Source organism: Notothenia rossii (assembly GCF_949606895.1).
Source record: "Notothenia rossii genome assembly, chromosome: 9".
Taxonomy (NCBI): domain Eukaryota; kingdom Metazoa; phylum Chordata; class Actinopteri; order Perciformes; family Nototheniidae; genus Notothenia; species Notothenia rossii.
Window position 1 is genome coordinate 49,701,447 of NC_136907.1, and position 20,807 is coordinate 49,722,253.

The 20,807-nt window shown below is 38.7% G+C and overlaps 1 protein-coding gene and 1 long non-coding RNA gene across 9 annotated transcripts in view; one reads left to right on the plus strand and one right to left on the minus strand.

Moving 5' to 3' along the window:
• LOC307017967 (uncharacterized protein) overlaps window positions 1–20,807 on the plus strand; it is a 91,819-nt gene that overhangs the window by 45,713 nt on the left and 25,299 nt on the right. For 7 of the 8 annotated variants that reach the window (XR_013802316.1, XM_079647960.1, XM_079647957.1 and 4 more), the window contains 11 exons: window positions 1,348–1,502; window positions 1,573–1,685; window positions 2,546–2,627; window positions 2,775–2,912; window positions 6,220–6,382; window positions 7,268–7,383; window positions 8,073–8,231; window positions 9,048–9,161; window positions 9,428–9,544; window positions 14,410–14,568; window positions 14,832–14,993. Coding sequence is in view for 7 of the 8 variants with exons in the window: in XM_079647960.1 (XP_079504086.1) it covers window positions 1,348–1,502; window positions 1,573–1,685; window positions 2,546–2,627; window positions 2,775–2,912; window positions 6,220–6,382; window positions 7,268–7,383; window positions 8,073–8,231; window positions 9,048–9,161; window positions 9,428–9,544; window positions 14,410–14,568; window positions 14,832–14,993 (1,478 nt within the window). In the remaining variant the exon portion in view is untranslated. Of the gene's footprint in view, window positions 1–1,347; window positions 1,503–1,572; window positions 1,686–2,545; window positions 2,628–2,774; window positions 2,913–6,219; window positions 6,383–7,267; window positions 7,384–8,072; window positions 8,232–9,047; window positions 9,162–9,427; window positions 9,545–14,409; window positions 14,569–14,831; window positions 14,994–16,824; window positions 17,370–20,807 lie in introns of those variants that run through there. The other variant, XM_079647963.1, reaches the window with a different exon arrangement.
• Window positions 1–20,807, minus strand: part of LOC307017994 — a 57,305-nt gene that overhangs the window by 28,569 nt on the left and 7,929 nt on the right. The window lies entirely within an intron of this gene.

A 20,807-nucleotide genomic window follows, 5' to 3' on the forward strand; every position in this document is an offset into this window, starting at 1 on the left:
CACGTATGAACTGCGCATGCGTGAGTGGCAATAACTCTCCTTACCAGCAGTCGGCGGTAGTGTGTATTCATCATTCAAAAGAGGCAACAACCGGAAGACAGAGAAGAAGAACAGACTCCGTGATATAAACAAACAACAAATAGCGTTTTTCTTTCCATTTTCACTCTCGTCCATTGAAAACATGAACGAACAGGAGCTCTATAAACCGATGAGGTGAAATAGCCGTCCGTGTGTGTTCCATCTTGCATTTTAAATCATTTGTTTACCTCCCTCACTTCCGTTAACGCTTCTCATGCACTGATTCGCTAGCTGAACAGCCAATCAGTGTTATCCCTTTGTCCGACTTCCGGTGGTGTTCCCAACGCCGATTCAAGAAAAGGCGTCAGATCGGCTGAAAAGACCCGACGGTGCGGCGCACACCACTCCGAATAGGGCGTGCCCACGCTCATGTTCGGCCCGACTCCTGTTTACTGCCGATTTCGGGCCGGTGTATCTGGGCCTTAAGACATTTACTTCAGGCTTATTGAAGATCCGCCAGACATCCAGATGGCAGGGTGAAGAGCCAGCTGCCTAATATAACAAGTTGGAGACTTTTTTTATAATCATGTATTTTAGTGGATTGCAAATGGACTATGCTTATGTGCTGTCATTATGCTCATGAGTTTTCTCTGTTCTCATGTGCTCTTCTATGATTTCATTTAATGCCATCAACCTGCCAGATGGAAATGAGCATCTATGGCTAAATCTGGCACATTTACATGATGGACTCCAGTGCTCATGTTAAATAATGTGCATTTGGCGCGTTCACACCGGAGTACTTTTACCCGTACTTTTCCCGTTTAGTTCCGATAGTGCCTGGAATTATGCGTTCACACCAAAAAGAGAACTTAGTTCCGAGAACTTTTACCCCATGTTGAGCGCCTGCTAGAGAGGTGGGACTATCCTGGGGATAAAAAAGTTATTCCGGTGTGAACGCGATCTGTACTTAGTTCCATGGCAAACAAGGCAAAATCATAAACTCTCTCAGAACAAGCAACATCAAACACCACTTTTCAAAATACTGTAAAACGGGAAAACAAATACGGATCATAACACAAGAAGAAATACAAAGGAGATAAAAGAGGAGAGAAAAAGTGATATTGTGCTATTTGATCAGTTCCAGTTATTCTATTGTTCTTGGGAGGGGCTGGCCAACATTAAAAGTTCATGACCACGAACTGTATCTCAAACAATACTGTTTTGCGTTCCTCATTTGATGGAATTGGACCTGGAATGTCTTTGAAAAGTCCTTGAATTTGATTTAGAAAATTAGAAACCTGATCATGCTCTTCCTGATCCTCCCCTCAGGTCCTCTGCGCAGCGCCTCCGCAGACATTCACTCTCCCCACTGGAGAGTGAGAGCTGTGGGGGACGTAGGGGGCTGGGGGGCCCACGGGGGCTCCAAGGAGGCCCGGGTCACTCTGAGGCACACAGTCCAGGGACTCACCAGCCCCGCCTTACAGGTGAGGGTCGCACACACACTCTACACCCCCCTGCTGCTCTTCACCGGTGCTGACCCCCTCTCTCTGACAGGTGGAGGCCTGGGGGAGGCTCACTGAGTCCCAGCTGAGGTGCTCCATCGCCCTGAACCCAGAACTCAGCTCCTCTCTGGCCCTCATCATGCAGGGACACCATCGGCCCCACAGGTACTGGAAACACTCACATTTAATACATGCACACACTCATACTTAGGCTTATCTCATACCCTCTCATACTCAAGGTTATCAATTGTTTCTTCAGCAAAAAAAACCCTTGTAGAGAATATACCGGGAACCCCTCCTATCCCTTGGAATCATTCGACTCAGCCTCATCTTTTACTCTTATATACAGTAGTTTTAATTGTGTGAAAGAATAACAATAATCAGACTCAGAAACAGAATGGGAAACAGTCAATTGAGATGTTACTATAAACCAATAAACAACAACAATAAACAAGCATTTCGAACCTGACTTTATCCAATGCTCAGAATTGTGTTCCTGAAATGTATATTCAAATATGCGCATAGTTAATGAGAGTATGGCTCATTTGCATGGGGGGAGGAGGGGGCATGGTGCGTTTTTTTTTTAGATGTTATTAATAACTATATCTATCAATCTATGTGTCCTTTGATACACTATCTATAATACATATATATTGGTTATGGTTTGACTTATTATTTGTTATTTTTGCTGATGTAAGGGTAATGTAATAAAACGATATTAGACATGTTTTAAACTATTTGTAGTATCTCAACACAGATACACAAAACAATGCATAACTTTAATGATCTGTACCTATCTGTACCTGTATTTAATGATGTACCACTATACCATATATGAAAGAAAAATCAAGAATTATTTTTAATTGTCACCTTTGTTTTCTTACACTAAAACTTTTACCAAGACTTTTTCCGACATACATTAATGCAACCGTGCAGGAAATAAAGTGATTGAAGCTTTGATTTCCCTGGGACCCAGTACTGAAGCTATCCATGAACATGTACATGACAGCTGTTCTTTTGTCCAGCAAGGACCTGATGGTGAAGGTGGTGCAGAATATTCCCAGGATGTTGGTGTACCTTCCTCCTCAGCTCAACATCCGCTCTCAGGTGGGGGCTTATTACATTCTATTAAAATGAGAATGAAGCAATGCAACATGTGAACTGGAATATCCCCTTTTATGCTGTTGCTGTGTCGCTTTTGTCCATGCACTTGTTGTAGTAATTAGACTGTATTGCTCTCTTTCCTCCCTGCAGCTGAACCAGTCCCAGTCGGGTGTAGCAGGGCTGGTGGAGGTGTCGTCAGGCCGGAGGAGGCTGTGGGCGGTGGGGGAGCTGACAGCCATAGAGAGTGGATACAGACAGGCTGTGGAGCTCAAACACTCGTACCCTCAGGTACTGCTGAGCAGGATGCTAGATATGATATGGGACCCTACACTCAATTACATCACCAGTAGTAAAGGGAAATGAACAGGCATTCCAATGGTGTGGGACATGATTGAAATCAGTGGTTGCCTTACCCTAGGGGCACTTGAGGGGATTGCAGGGGGTACGTAGAGAGAATAGAGATTGCAATATATTTCCACACAAAAAAAACATTTTAAAGTCAATTCTCATAAGTCTGGTGTCTTGCCCCAGAACTATCACAGCTTATTAAAGACAAGCAAGCTCAAGTGTCTCATAAAGCTCTAGTCTTCAGAAAAGATGTTGTGGCTGTTAGAAGTCTTAATATGATTTTGTTATTTCACTCATAATAAGTGTAGATGTCAGGTTTAATGCATGTGTATTAGGGTGAGTTATACAAGTGATTTAATGTAAGGAACAGTTGGGTTCAATTTGTTGACAAAGGGTTTAGCACAAGAATATTTTTTAGGCAAATCATCACAGATGAGGGAGGGGGTTCTTATAGAATGGAGACCAGCTCAAGGGGGACACCAGACAAAAAAAGGGTTGGAAACCACTGATTTAGATGATGACATGATCACAAATAGTCAAAGATATGATACATACATTTAATGACCAAACCTTTTTTGTTGTTGTATTCACATTTAAGGGGCAACCTTGCAATGTATATATTCCTATGTTCTAAAAAGATACGTCATCATTAACAAGGCTCTTCTCGGTCTAAAAAGTAGCTTAAAAACAAATGTGTGATGTCATAAAGAATACAATGTGAAACTGCTCCACTGAAATTGAATTGTAAAAAAGGTAAAAGATACAAAAAAGGCTTGTTTGGTATAAAAAGAATAACTTGGATGGATGACATCACAAGATTGAGATTTCTCTGGTTTCTGACTTTAGGAGGGTATAGCTCGTTTTCATGAACAATCCTAAGCAGGAGAAAAAACACAATTCATAACAAAATTGGGAGGGGAGTTCCCCAGACGTGACTTAATATTGCACTGCAATCCAGGCATGACCACACACAATGGTCAGATCTTAAAAAGTCTTACACACTCTAAAAACAAATGCCTTGGCTCAACAAAGAAAATCAACGCAACAGTTTGCATCGATGTTTATTGAGTTATGACAACTTCTAATGAAATTGTCTTAAAGCAACAAACTTATTTGAGTTAGGGGAGAAGGCTTTTCCTCTACAATCAGTTGTTTTTAATTACCACTTACTTAATAATTGGTAGCATAAACACAAGTTTTGAAGTTGATTACTCAAAAGATTAAGTTGTTCCGATTAGTTTTACCACATGATTTTAAAGGAATTTTAAGTTGTATGTACTTAATTACCCTCATTCGGGATACAAGTTTTTAAGTTGATTACTCCAAAAATGAAGTTGTTCCAACTTGTTTTACCGTATGATTTAAGAGGAATTTTAAGTTGTATGTACTTAATTACCATCATTGTGAACACACGTTTTTAAGTTGACAACCATTTATAAATTAAGTTGCTCCAGATATATTGTATTCAATAGTTTTTTTTCTTAGCTTTTTCATGTTTTTGCCTCTAAAGAAAGAAATTAATTGATTCCACAAGAAAAATATTTGGCAATTCACTTTTTATTTTGAACTGCAGTTGTTTATTTCAACACATGATGTTTCAATCAGGAGAGAATTCATTTAGTTTGAACATTTATTGACACATGCAATATGATAAGGTGCATGAACACCTGAAATCACAGCTGACTGCAGGAGAGAGGAGAACCACTATATAGTTTGGCTGCAGCACGTTGATTGGCTGCTGGAGAATGAGGTGAAATGTAATAGGTTAAAGAGAACGCCTGTGATGAGCTGATTATATGCAGCTGCGGAGTGAATGTATTTACACCCAGTCTTCCTGAAAGAACTTGCGCTGAGCTTCATTTAAATCTTGAAAAAAAAGATAAATAACACAAATTTAAATTGCCCCACAAATAATAAATAAACACATTAGCCATATTACCATGGGAAATGGGGACACAGCAAATACATGCTGCCATCACAACGAAGTTAGAGGCCTTTGCATATTTAAAACCAGTGCCAATTATGTAAAATCTGTAAAGTTTTTGTAAAACTACAGAAACAAACTCTCAATGGCCACCAATCTGCAGATCACATAGATCAAATTTACAAAAGATGTGACAAAGATGTTTACACTGCCGACAGTCATTATTTCAAATAGTATGAACACATTTAACGCAGAAGGCTTGCTCATTCATTTATTTCCCTCAACCACGATGGTTGCCATCGTATGGTCAGATCCTGGGGTGGACCGGTCACTGATGATGGCGATATTCAAGTCCTTTTGAAGCACTTATTAAGCATTATTGATTGGGGTGTGGCCAAAAGTTCAATATGCTTCAAAATGTAACTGACAGAGAGCAGTGCTTTTGTCCTGTGTTTTTACACTGTGCCCGTGGATTTTATTTTATTTCAAGATTTTTAATTACATCGCTAAACTCCTTGAAACGGTCCTCTTCCTTTTCTCCAAGGTACACGACAAGGCAGCGGATGGCTATAGTTCTCTGCGTACTTCACTTGTATTGTGCTATTTTTGAAAAAGGAAAAAAAGAGAAATTACCTAAATGAATATATTCTGAATGGGTGACTGCCAACAACTTGCATTTCAATCACAACTCTAAATAACGATCCTACCTCAAGAAGCATGTCTTTGATCTGCTTCACCGAGATTCATTTTTAATAAAAAGCGATATCACAATAGTAACCAAAGTATTTTTACTCTCACAGTAGCCTCTACTACTTTTTATCCTCTCACAGAACTATTCACAGTTCAAAGGCTGCTCATTTTGGTCAAACACCAATTTGCCTATACAGTGCAACTACAAGGCTATCTGTATTTGAATGACAAAAGATGACACTCACCTTAAAATGTCCTTTGTATATTTCTATTTGTCTTAACTGTCGGAATTTGTCCAGGCATGTTAAGTGGGAGTGGACTTGAAATCCTTCACTAAAGGTGTAGAACAATGAAGCTATCAAGCCAGAGAATTAACGCAGAAATCAGAGTTCAAATTACACACAATATTAAGTTGATGTAATTACCAACATTATTACGTCAACACAACTTATAAATTAATGTTTGCACCTTAAAATGTTTATCTAAATCAATTAATTCACATTTTTATCTTGCAACCATGCATTTAATTAAGTGGAGGTGAAAGGTCGCCTGAATTTGTTTTTAGAGTGCACCGGTACATTTGACCAACACAATTACACACACAGTGTTTCAGTGCTGTCCTCTGTTCTGCAGCTGAGGCCCCTCCCCAGGACGGTGGCAGTGAGGACGGTGTACGAGGCGAGGAGCTGGAGCCACCAGGTCCAGCATGGAGCGGTGTGGGGCAGCCAGGAGTTAGTCCTGTCCGGGCTCTACTCTGCCCCCCCAGCACTGCAGCAGGGGAACCACACCCTGAAGGGTAACTGTTGCAGAGCGTTTCCACCTGCACAGACACGATCACTCACCCAGCTTTCTTATACCCAGCTCTAATCCACATCCACAGTTATCATGAAGATTCTGACTCTCACCAATGTTTTCTATTTAAGGATTAGTTCAAAGTAAAAACGATTTCAACATATACTCATTAGCACACTTGCACACATTTGAGTGCTGCCATGTTTGTTCAAAAACATGAATTCTACAGTTGTATAAAACAGGATTTTATTAACAATACTATAATTATTTATAATGTCTTTTTGATTATGACCTTCATTCTTTTAAATGATTATCTTCTTTTTAATTTGAAGATTTAAAGACTTTGCAACAATGCAACATACTTGTTTTGTTACTAACAAAAAAGAAAACAACATTAAAATAGTACGATAAAATAGTGCAATAGAAAAATGTGCAAGTAAGTTCAAGGAAATAGACAAATGCATACAAATAGAATGAGACAAAACAGAATGTCAAATTAAATACTGTAAAGCATTATGGTCTTTTTTAAATAAATAAACGGAACAATATTTGTTCTATTATTTTATATCCACTTCTGCCGCTGCCAAATATGAAGGCATGAACTTCAAAGGTACTTCAGAACTTTTGAAGTTTTTGTGTATAAAGTTGATATGGGCCTTCTTGACCGTCACATTTTTGAGAACAGTGGGATTCATCATTATGAGACCAAGGTACCAATAACTGTGTGGTTATAGAACACGTGCTGTTATTATATTGGGGAAAGATGCCAAATGTTTTTCCATTTCAATCAAATCGAACAAGAGGGCTGAATCATAGCCAACATGTGATACATGTAGCAGCTGTTGGTCTTTCATTATGCTCCCCATCTCTCTCTTGTTCTCTGCTTCAGTTCAGGTCAGCTGTGTTCCCCGGGGGTCCCGTGTGGAGGTGACCCTGGAGCGCTCCCCCCAGGGCGGGCAGGACAGTGTGGGGGTGGGCTGGGTCAGGCACGGCCTCCTGGAGCAGGTCAGACTGTGATAATGACAATGTGAAGAATTCATTATATCGTTTTTTTCCTCCCTTTTTGAAGTCACAAATGGTCATATTCTACAGTGATTTTATTTATGTTTTTTAGACTTTTCTTTCTTTCTTTTTTAAACATAGAACACGTCAGGACTGTGACAATACAGCACAAATCAGAACATTTAAATAAAATAAAAATGAAAGCATAGGTACAGTTCACAATGCATATAAAAGAGGTTAGAGGAAAATAAGACATTGTTAAGATCTGAGAGGTTTATAACAATCATATTTTTAATAATATTAATCGGCCTTATCCTTTTGGAGCTGGAGAGTAAAAGTCATTTTCTGGCATTTATTTGATAATGTATGAGGTTTTCATTTGGTAACACTTTCTATGATTGTAAGGCATACTATACATATTTAGACTGCTTATAGCATTGTATGTTACATTTAAAAGCAATCATATATTTATGTTACTTCAATAATAATCATAACACATTTTTATAATTAATAAAGGTCAAGTATAATAATACTTCATAATCATTCACAATGACATTTTATGATTGATAAAAGTGTATAGCTATAAGCAGATAATAACACATGTCATATTGTATCCTGCTCTCTGGGTTCACTCTCTCTACTTACACCTCTTTTCCCGTCGTTTCCTCACTAACGTCTTGGCTCCGCTGCAGGTCCGGGCTGAGAGCTGGTGGAGGCGCTCGGAGGAGAGCAGTGAGAGCAGGGTGGAGCTGCAGCAGCCCTTCTCCTCCACCCTCAGCAGCCTGTCCCTGCACAGCCTGACACACAGCGCGACACACAGCGCACTGACGGAGCAGCGCACCAGCCACCAGGTACACTGACACCTTTCATCTTACACTACACTACTCACATATTTTCTCACGTCTCCTTCTGTCATTTGAATTGAAACATTTAACAAAGCTCAGGTTCTCATAAAAACATTTTAAATGTATCTTTTGGATCTGATCGCTCAAATGGACAAGGTCAATGATTTTAGGTTATTGTATTAAAATCACTGGTATAGTAAAGCTGTACGCATGTACTACCTACTTAATACAAAGACATTGTCTACTCTATACCAAATTTAAATCCTTTATTAATGGCCTTAATGTTACAACACTGCAGGGTAGCTTGTGGATTTAATCCAGGTGGAACTAAAGTCTAATTTAAGAGTTGATTATATTTCACATCATTAATCCAGATCTGTGAAGTAACTAAAGGTATTAAATAAATGTATGGGAGTAAAAGTACACCATTTACCTCTGAACAATAGTGGAGTAGAAGTACAAAGTAGCATACAATGGAAATACTCAGGTAAAGTACTAGTACCTCAAAATTGTACTTAAGTACAGTACTTGAGTAAATGTACTTCGTCACTTCCCACCTCTGATGTTAAAACATACTGTATATCTACTATCATGGACTGACTAAACAGGCTTTAACACCTATGTTTTGCAATAACAATAATGTGTTTGCATCTTTTTTTAAATATGCAAGTCCATTTTTTTACTTTCCTATTATTATTATTATTATTATTATTATAATAATGATAATAATAATAATAATAATAATAATAAATAATATTTATTATTATTTATAATAATAATAATAATTATTATTATTATTCATTCATCTTATTTTGCTTGCAGACCCATCTGTCATGGAACAACACGGTGCCCGTCAACATCTCCATCAGCTTGAACAAGCAGTGGCAGAACAACTCCAGCGGGGGGCAGGCCTGCGCTCTCTTCTCCACACAACAGGTTGGAAGACCCTCCTCATAGGATGGTACACATGTGTAGGAGAAGTCTTTCTTTATTGTGTTACTTGATCTGTGTGTGTGTGTGTGTGTGTGTGTGTGTGTGTGTGTGTGTGTGTGTGTGTGTGTGTGTGTGTGTGTGTGTGTGTGTGTGTGTGTGTGTGTGTGTGTGTGTGTGTGTGTGTGTGTGTGTGTGTGTGTGTGTGTGTGTGTGTGTGTGTGTGTGTGTGTGTGTGTGTGTGTGTGTGTGTGTGTGTGTGTGTGTGTTAGATGGCGGTGTCGTCTGTCAAAGGTTGTGTGTCAGTGGGTCAGGAGGGAAGCTCGTATTCCCAGAATGCAGAGCTCAGATGGGACAACAGGAGCGTCAAACAAGGCTTGAAGTACCAGGTAAACTCTGCAAGCTCAGACCACACAGGAACATGGGCCCCTCTGAAATTCAAGTAAATGAGGCCCTAATCTAGATTTGCTTTACTCATACAGTAGACTGTCTTTCTCCTAAAATTCGTCGAATATCCTTCCATTTATTTTAAGACATCCTGATTTATGGGCAGACATAGCAAAGGAAATTCACTCCGTAATGGTTCAGATCAGTACATTTCTTAGGTCATGAGGCCGAATCCCCTAGGTTTTTGAACATAAAAGCATGGAAACATGTTACAGTCCTCTAACACACACATACATTCTCCTTTTACATACATACATTTTCACTCTCACACACGTATATATTTACACTCACACATTCATACATTTTGCTCTCATATTATCATATTTCAATGCACACATTCATACATTTTGCTCTCATATTATCATATTTCAATGCACACATTCATATATTGTCACTCACACATTTATACATTTTTCACTCACACATTTATACATTTTTCACTCACACATATACATTTTGCTCTCATATTCATATATTTTAATGCTCATATATAAATGTTGCTCTCATACACATTCTTTCAATGTTTACATTTAATATTATAAATAATATATGTATGTCTTAAGACAATATATGTATGTAAGAGGAGAATGTATGTATGTCTGAAGACAATATATGTATGCAAGAGAAGAATGCATGTGTGTGTGAGAGAAAGTATAGTGGAAAGGAAGGAGTATGGTTGTAACGGAAGGCAGGTCCTTATCGCGCTGTGATTGGCTCAGAATGTCGAGCAGGGCGGGCTCATGTTCAGAACTTCTGATTCAGTTCAACATGATGGAGGGAGATGAATCCGTGTATCTACGGACCATTTGTTTTTCTTTATTAAAAAAGTAAACTGAAGAGCGTCTGCGAGGCGTTTTTGCTTTTTACCTTACTAAATGGTCGAAATCACTTCCGAAACTCACGGAAGTGATTTCAAAACAAAAGCACTGGTTTGCTTGGAACGGTGATATTATAAACAAGGTGAATTTAGCGATCACAACGAAAACAGCCAAGACACATATTGAACCCAGAAAACTAATCTTATTAAGGGCTGTAAATATAATAAGCCTGTGTCTAAACATGGACAACATTGTTAGGAGATTTAAACTACAGCGATTCTGCACTGCGGTCACCTCAGCCGTCTCTCGAGTTTGTTTTTTCAAATCAGCAGCTCTTCATTTTTTCCCTGCTATATTCAATGAGTGATACAAATATTCTTTACCACAAGTTCTTAATAAAACTGACACTGCTACTAACAATACATTGAAGTACTTTACTGTGTATTTTTTGAGAAATACTCCGTCAAAATCCCCTGCTGAGAACAAAATCAAGCCACTTCTGCTAAGTTTGACGAGGGAATTATTTTTTGTTGCCATTAGTTCTTCGTGAAATTGATTCTGTTGGACTCAGTACTAGTGAAACTACCCCCAGAAGTACTATGAAGTACTTACTGTGTACTTACTTTATAAACTCTGAATCTTGTGGTGCTTGAAAAAATACACACTGGCTCAGCCGGCCAGGTTATATATATATATGCCTTTTTTTGAGCCCTTTTTTGCAATATTTATTAAAATGTCAGTAGTTATTTAAACAACCACTATCTGAGGATAAGACAAGCAACCATAAAACACCCTTTATCTAGAGAGCCATTGAAGCCCATGAAGAATTTATCCTTCCACAAATCTTTTCATCTGCTGTATTAATAAAGTTGCCACGTGTTTTCAAATTCAAGTTAAGGCACTATCTGTGCAGAACATTACAAATATTCTTAATTTGCAGTATTTTATTTTAAAAGTGTTCAGAAAGACTGCATCAATGATATGCTATATATATATATATATATATATATATATATATATATAATATCAATATTTGTATTAAGCTCAACCATAGTCAATTTAAATAGCGGGCAAAAGTGGGTTAATTGCCATGGATGTGGTGTTTGATATAGTTTACGTTCAATTTCAACTATTTTAGGCAGAAAAACGTCTATAGACTAAACCTTTTTTTAATAATTTACTATTTAGAAAGGTTTATGTGAGAAATTTCAAAAGTAAACATTTTTTTCCTTTTGTATTTAAATTTGAAATGTTGGCACACAACATTATTAATGTATACATTTTTATACATTTTTTAAAATTATGAATCCATTTATTTTATTGTATTTCCTTTAGGCTGGGGAAGATATCCAGCATATAGTTCAACATGCAAATGTTTTAATACAAGTAAGTATAAGTACTGTATAACATGGACCTGGACAAGTAAATAAAACAAGTTTAGTAGGAGGATGTGGATTTATTTTCTCTCACCTTGTAATTACACAATCAAACAATCTATAATTTAGCTCTGGCCTTCACTCACAAAAAAACATTTTGTTGAATTGGACACATTTTTAGAAGCTCTATTGACTGACATGCAATGACTGGGACTGATGGAATAAGCCGTGAGCAATGAACTAGGAGCAGAGAAATAATCATATTTTAAAAGACAGCAACCTCATAAGAGGCCAACAAGAGTGTCAGAGTGTGTCAGTGTGCTGAAGGAGTTGGGACCAGCTATCCAGACCAGACTCTAAAGACTTTCCAAGGTGTAAACATGCTGCTGCCGGAGTACTGACTGGAAGTATTGCTGATATCATGTCTACCATCCTCTTAAAATACTCTGTCCAACAATATCAGTCTCATGAGAAAGGTGTTTTAACACAAATAGTAGAGAAACATGCATTCTTGTACTCAGGAGGGGACATTGACAGAGGATTACTCAAAAAGTACACAGTAAAAGTACTTCATAGTATTTGTGGGAGTAGTTTCACTAGTACTGAGTCCAACAGTGTCAATCTCACAAAGAACTAATGGCAAAATAAATTCATTTTTTTTCCCTCATCAAACTTAGCAGAAGTGGCTTGATTTTGTTTTCAGGAGGGGACATTGACAGAGGATTTCAACAACAACAAAAAACACACTAGAAGTAGGCTACTTCATTGTATTGTGGTAGTAGGTGTAAGACTACTGAGTCCAGCAGTATCAATATCATTAAGAACTAATGGTAACATTGTATTTTTATTACTCATCAAAGATAGCAGAACACATGCATTATGTACTCAGGAGGGGACTCTGACAGAGGATTACTAAACAAGTACCGGTACACAGTAAAAATAATTCATTTTATTTTTGGGAGCAAACTAGAATAGAGTCCAACAGTGTCCGTTTTATTAAGAACTTGCGGTAACAAATATTTGTAAAGAAAAAAATGAAGAGCAGCTGATTTGAAAAACAAACTCGAGAGACGGCTGAGGTGACCGCAGTGCAGAATCGCTGTATAGTTTAAAACTCCTAACAATGTTGTCCATTTTAGACATAGGCTTATTATATTTACAGCCCTTAATAACAGTTTTCTGGGCTCAATATGCGTCTTGGCTGTTTTCGTTGTGATCGCTAAATTCACCTTGTTTATAATATTATCACCGTTACAAGCAAACGAGTGCTTTTGTTTTGAATATACTTCCGCAAGTTTCGCGCCCCACAGGCAATAAGACTGTTAAACACCTGAACTGTTGAAACAACATCCATAACATTCATCTGCTACTTAGTTATTATTTATCTATTTATCTAATATATCATTCCAATAGCTTGCATATAGACTCTTATTCCTCTTTTTCAATTGGGATATTCTCTTTAAAAATCCTCTGGAGCAGAGAGAGGAGCTGTGGATTATTGTTATTGATTAATGCATCAGTGTTTCTTAGGGTCAAAAACACTAAACTCACAACTTCAAATGAAAGTGTTTAGTTTATTTAATAAAAGAGCACATGTTCAATGTGAAAAGTGACAGTAGATATAGATTATTTGCAATTTGGTGCTATATGTATATATATATATATATAAAAAACACCTTCAATTTCAGGGGGGGCACGGGGCTCCGTTGGCGGGGCGCAGCCCCTCCAAGACAATGGTAGGGGAAACATTGTGACAATATATGAATGTGTGCATTGAAATATGATAATATGAGAGCAAAATGTATGAATGTGTGAGTGTAAATATCTACGTGTGTGAGAGTGAAAATGTATGTATGTAAAAGGAGAATGTATGTGCGTGAGATGACCAGTATGAATTACGGCCTGTACGGCCCCTCATAGAGCATAGTATGTCCTCTTTAAGAAACAGGCAACATTTACTAAAGTAGCAATAAATACAATGTTACCTATGCCTAAATATATAGTGGTGCAGTGAAGTATTTATACAGGCCAACTCATAAGTTAGCATTGCAAGGGCTCCCTCGAATAAATATAACCTTCATATTAACACCACCATCATTTTTAAAGCGTAAAGGCAATCCCCAGAAGTATAACACGGTCGCATGGCTGCTTTTTACCTCTGCTAAGCTAAAGGCGCTAATGTTGGATGTAGCGAAGATCAGTAGTCTCATTTCACTTGTTAGCAACCACCGTATTTAAGATGCCTAAAAGCTTGGGACAATCAAGAGTGAGGTAATTACTTAGGTGTTTTATGTCTCAGAACAACATTTGAAAGTCTAATCTCGAAAATCAGCTTGTTCTAACATCAGATTGTGTTTCAGGCATCTAGAAACACGTTCAAATTTACTTTGAGACGAGGAAACTGGAATTTTGTCAAATGCTAACTCCTTTCCAGGTTTTAGGACTCCTTCCTGCAACACTCTACCAGGATAAACATGATGATTGCTTTTATCTATCCCCCCCTCTCAGCGGTGGGGCCCCAGAGAGCTTTCCCCCTTCAACCCGCTTAAAGCTTTAAATCCTCCTGACTTATTCCCTCATGTTTGGCTGATGTTTCTGTTTTTGTCATTCTAGAGGGGTCCACGGGGAATGCACAGGCTTCAGGTGAATGTGGGCCTCAATAAAGTGTCCCCTGTGCCCTGTCATTCACACACACTCCTGACGAAGATTCAGACCAACCTGAGGAACCGCCTGGAGCACACAGTGCTGCTGGGCCTCTGCCCCCCCCAGCCTGTGAGTCAACACATCTGCATCCTATTCTTCTCACTGCTTTCCTTCACGATGATTTACAGTTTGGTGTTTTACTCCCACATCTGAATACATGTGCAGATTGTAGCTGCTGTTTTGGTAAAGTGTGTGGTTCAACTTGCATAGACTCTGAACCCTGGAGGAATCTTTTCTTTTTGTAATTTCTTGTACGTTTTCAGACTCACAGGATGCGGCTGTGCTTGGTTCCTTTCTCCAACTGTTGTTTGTTTTCTCTGTGTGTCTCTCAGACTGTATCGTGGTCCGGATCCCACAGAGTGAACTCGGGAGAGGAGCTGTTTTACTCTCAGTCTCGCCTCTCGGTTACAGGACGGCCCCACCAGTGCAGCCTCACCGTCGCTCTGACCAACTCCTCCACAGCCCAGGGCTCCAACATGTCTCTTTTCTCCAAGGTGAACATCCCCCGGATCAAATCTTAGTTTTCCTTGGTTTCATTCACATTTGTAAACATTACTTTCAATTTTAGAAGCTACCACATATATTTTGGTTGATTGATTAATCTTTAGATCTACAAAATGCCGTGGTGGGAGAAGTATTCAGGTCCTTCATGTAAGTAAAAGTACTATTATATTAGTTTATATAAGTATGATCAGGAAAATGTCCTGAAAAGGTTGTTTTAGGTGTTAAATATTTATAGCATAGTAAAAAGCACAATATTAACCTTTTAAATCAATTGGAGTAGAAGTATGGAGTGGCACAAAGAGAAAACACTCAAGTAAAATACCTCAAATGTTTACCTAAGTACCTCATTTGACTAAATAGATTTTCTTTTTTACTTCCCACCACTGATAAAATGTCAGAATATAGTCCATCCCAGTTTCTAAAATACCAAGGTGATATCTTGTTAATTTTTTTTTTTGTAAAACTCCCAACGTGTTATATTATATATATATATAAAACAGAAAAGCAGTACATCTACATATTTGAGAGGCCAACAACAGCATTTCCAAACCATTTTGCATAAACAATTACTTAAAAGATTAGATTATTATCAGAATAGTTAGTAATGTTACAGATCTGAAGTATGTTAAATGGGTTTATTACACTGAAATGTGTCTCGTCATGAACTTTAGTTAAAAAGGGTGGTGTTTCTTTCCGATTATTGAACATGATGGTTTTATTACTGTGCTGACGGAACTTTCCAGTGATAAGGTATTGGGATTGGATTAAATAGCACTCTCTACACAGAGGCTGTTAGTGCTGCTGCTGTGTGTGTGTAGGTGCATTTGTTTTTGCGTCTTAGTGAGGACAAGGTTTAGGGTATGCAACGTAAGGACATTTGTGGAAAGTAAAGAGTTGAATCTCACTTCTTAAAAGGTTCATAATAACATGATCTGGATTAGGCCAAGGCTTTGGCATTTATTCGTTATAGTACATAACAGTACAACTTCCTCTTTTGACATTTACATAATTGACCAGAAGCTTGATACCACTCACCACCAAGAGTATTAAAATAATATTTTCCCAAGCTTTAACCTGAAGTGAGATATCCTTTTCCAACAAAGAACTGAAGCTGTTAGCTATGCTAACCCTTTTTTGCTCCATTAAAAAGCAGTATTTTACCTAGCAGAACTTGGGTTACCGGTTTATTGCTGCCTTGATCTATTGTATTATTGTATGACTTTGATGAAACTGAACTAACCCTTTAAACCCTAAAGTCATCCATTAACACAAGCTAAACAATCAATTGTGTCAGTGGTAGACCAGCTAACCTGTATTTTGCAAGGTAAAATTACTTAGGAGTAAAATAAGTCTGGTGACATTGAATAAAGCGTTCATAAAATCATTTGACCGTCATCATATCATATCGTGGATAAGTTGCTCGTAAAACTCCACTTAAAAAGTCAAAATGTCCATTTATGCTACGGCTGATAAGCTTAGACCAGTGACCACCAACTAGCGGCCCGCGGGCCACATCCGGCCCGCCAGACATTCTCATCCGGCCCGCACGAGGGGGGTGACTGGCGTTTGCGGAGTGGTTGCTGCGTTCGCCCCCCACCCATTTTTTTCTTTTTATACAACGTCTTGTGAGTAAGGTGCAGTACCGGAGTCCAACAGAGAGGCAGCAGCTGCGGGACCGTAGACTGCGTATTGCGAAACCTCCCCTGCCTTGAAGAAGAAGTGATCCTTGGTTGTGAAGAGAGGCCCCGTCTCAGGTCGGTTAAATGAAATCCTTGCTTCCCTCACTTGCGTCGTTTCCCTGTGTTTAGTCCCTCCCTCCAGGGAAGCATGGAGGGACGCAAGGAAACCACGAGAAGCAGGGAAATTAGTTTTAAGAGCAATGGGACGTCCTTTCCTCCGGAGCGTCACGTGAAGCGACGTCCGTTTGTGATGACGCCGCACAGCTGTTCGTCTGACAGCAGCTCTGTCCCCGTTATTTTCACAAACACCCCTGCCACACATTTACTGACACAAACATTTGTATCATCTGTTGTAGACCCCAATAAATAAAATCAAATAAGAACTCATTCTCAAAAAAGATAAATGCCATTCTTAAAATGTATAAACGAACAATAGTTTGATTAATATTGATTAGAGTGCACAATAGAAATAAAATAATTGAGAGAAGAAAAATATATATATTATCTATCAAAACCCAGTTAGATTATCATTCATTGGATTGCACGCTTTGTTTGTTTGTGTGGATATGTAGCAAATTAACATTTTAATAGCACTTAATGACTGACTGAATGGAAATGACAGTAAATGAAAATATAAAACGAAAAAAACCGTCATGAAAATGTTTCCAATAAATTAATAAAATGATTTTTGACCACTTTGTTGTTCAGATATATCACATATTTGTAACTAAATGATACATGAATTGAAACAAAACACAGTTTAAACTGAGGAGTGACTCTCGTGAGTTTCATTTATTTTCTTCACTCCGCTGGGGTACTGCTCTCATGTCAAGAACAAGAAGCATGAGATCAGTGCATGCACTGCATCGTCCAATCAGTGAGCGATACACAGTAAGGGGGCGGGGCGAGTATCTGAGGATTTCATCAGAGGATGGACTGGTGGTTCCTCGATTATCGCTCCTCCATTATCGCTCCTCGATCCTCGATCCTCGGTCCTCCAGCAGAAATAAGAGCCATGGGACGATACTCAAGATGGCGCAGACAAATCAACTTCCGGTGAGACCGAGGACCGAGGAGCGAGGAAATGAAAATAGTCGACCTGAGACAGGGCCTCTGCACCACAGCAGTAGCCCCGCTGCGACAGAGTCCAACAGAGAGGCAGGAGCTGCGGGACAGTAGCCTAGAAGCAGGGTTGGGTTGTAACCTTTATATATACAGTCTATGGTTGTAACCGGAATACATGTAACGGCGCTACGTATCAGAATACAAAAATCTAGTCGGCTAACTGTATTCAGCTGGCGTTACATTTGAAAAACGAGTAATCTGATTACAGTTACTTTCGTAAACCTGAAGTGAATACCTTTTGGAATACTTATTGGAATCATTGGTGGAAAAGTTTCCTCACAAAATGTAATATTCATTACCGGCAGAACTGTGTGCACACTGCACAGCGCTGCAGCATGTCTGAGAAAGAGAGAGATGCAGCGTGTCTGGGAGGTCCCGCCCCCGCACGCAGATGAGAGATAGACATCTCTTTTAAAATATATTGAAAGTTAGAAACGGAGATGGTTAGATCAAATGTGCAAGATAACGTTTATGTAGCATTTATTTATTGTCGAAATTATGACATTTCATAACGGGATCAAATCAAAGTGAATGGCCTGCTGCTGCTGAATGCATGGGGCAAGTGACTGGAAAAAGTTTTAAAAGTTATTACATCGTTTCAGATAATAAATAATAATGATAATTAATTCTATTTAGGGGCGCCTTTCAAAGCACCCAAGGACACCTTACAATTCATAACATATTCCAAGGAAAGGTTTTAAGACAGTACAAAGAATGCAGTCCGAGTGATGTTTTTTATGTGGGGTGTAGATGAGAGAGCTGTCCAGAAGGACACCAAGATGTTGTGTTTGAGTTCTTGGTAAGCCATTAAAACAGTAAAATAAGTGTTTCCTGTTCACCAAAACATACCCATCTGTTATGGAAAAAGAAAGTATTCCAAAAGTATTCTAAAAGTAATCTGAATACGTTTTTAAGACACATAACTGTAACTGTATTCTGATTACTCAACAACTTCAAAATTCTGGGCTATATAAAAATCGCTGGCCCGCGATAGTGTCTATTGCAGGGGTCACCAACCTTTTTTAGGATGAGGGCTACTTTCAAAAAATAAAGCAAGTCGGGGGCTACTTTTACTCCTCTTTTTTTAGTTTTTTGCATTGCATATATTTTATATTTATATATTATATGCTTACCTTTAACCTTTGTGTGCTGTTTGGGTCTGTGGGACCCGTTGTCAGTGTTTACTAAAAGAAAATGTATGCAATTTAATAATTTTAACCTGCTTTATTTGGGGGTGGACCTCACATCCTCTAGGGGGGGCCTCACATTCTCCAGGGGGGATCTCACATCTTCTAGGTGGGTCCTCACCTCCTCTAAAAGATTTTTTTTTAAATGTTGAAGTGAAATGCACCAATCTGCTGCACTTTGAGTACAAAATGAATTTATGGATACAGCTCTCAACACTCATATGAAAGGGAGCTGTATACGTTTCAATACTCCAATCATCTTTAGAATATTATCGCAACGAATAACAAATCATTTAAACTCTTTCTTTTTATTTATGCATATTTTACTAATCACTCCCCTTTTAAACTGTTTTTTGTACTGTCCTATAGTACACACTGGAATGACTTCTTACTTTATCTATATTAAATAGATAAAAGTGTGCTCTTCCTAGCTCTCTCGCTCTCTCTCTCTCTCGCTCTCTCTCTCTCTCTCTCTCTCTCTCTCTCTCTCTCTCTCTCTCTCTCCCTAGCTCTCTCGCTCGCTCACAGAGGCTGTGTGCTCCTCCTTGGCGATGACGGGTTGCGTTAAAAAATAATAATAAACATATTTGTAAAGTGGGAGGACACAAACAAGATTTCGAAAAGTGCGGGGGACATGTCCCCCCTGTCCCCAGTGGAGATTGCCTGTGTGTGCGTCGAGTGGAATAAATATATATGCAAGTTACAACACACACAGAGTAAAACTCTGCTCCTCATGTGTTGTATAGGCTGGCATGATAGGCTGTTCAATGGGGCTGTTGTGTTGTGTAGATTCTGCCAGAAGGAAAATCAGCGGGGAGGTGCCACATTGCTTTTCTTCCCGACTACAACGCTGGTCCCGCAAATCAAGCAAAACGTGATTGGTCGATATTCATTGTGGGGGTGGGGGAGGAGGGGTGTTAGATAGATATAGAGTTGTAGTAAGTACAGATGTAGCGATTCATTTCAGACAGTTGGAAACGCGAGGGCCGTGATTGGTACGTGATCTGCCCTCGCTCAAGGGAAAACCTCCAGCTTGACTTGAGACCGCCCCCGTGATAGATAAATGTAATTATAATGAAGCCAGCTGCAATGGATCATTGATCCACCAGGGGGTGCAGTGGGGTTCCACACTGGAGCTCATGTGAAATAAAGTGAGATACAGTATGCTGGATGTAGGCTACAGCGGAACTTTGTTAAGATCCATATGTCACGGATATCATACTACTGTGCTAAATAAGAGACATGTAATCATTTACAAAACATCACCATGTAGTTATTTAACAAAATAATTTTGTTATTCGAAAAAAACGAACGGGAGGAAATGCAGCCCTGCTCTCGATTTTTAATCCTAATTTAATCATCATCTTCACCACTATCATTTATGTTTATGTTCGCCGAATTGACATGAAATCACTGACACATATGAATATACTGTATTCAACTTCATTAAAACGTTATTAACGTGCCTAAACTCAGTAATTCACCAAAAATATGTATATTTTAATGGAGTTTCGTCGGTCGATCAGGATCCCAAAGTGTAGCGGAGGGATCCTCATCTGGATGAAGGGTGTTATTTTCCCCATAAGGAACAAGTCGCTGCAAATTATCCCGCTTATTACATGGCCACATTCTCAACAAAGTAACGACATGACTCCCAATATTAATTGAAATGCTTTTATGGATTTAGAAAATGTTTTTATTGATTTAAAAAATAGTTGTATGTATTGATTTAAATTGACATGCATCCGCTAAGAAAAATAGTCCGTTGTTACACTTTTTTAAACAGTCTGAATGAAACGGCAGCTCTCAGCTG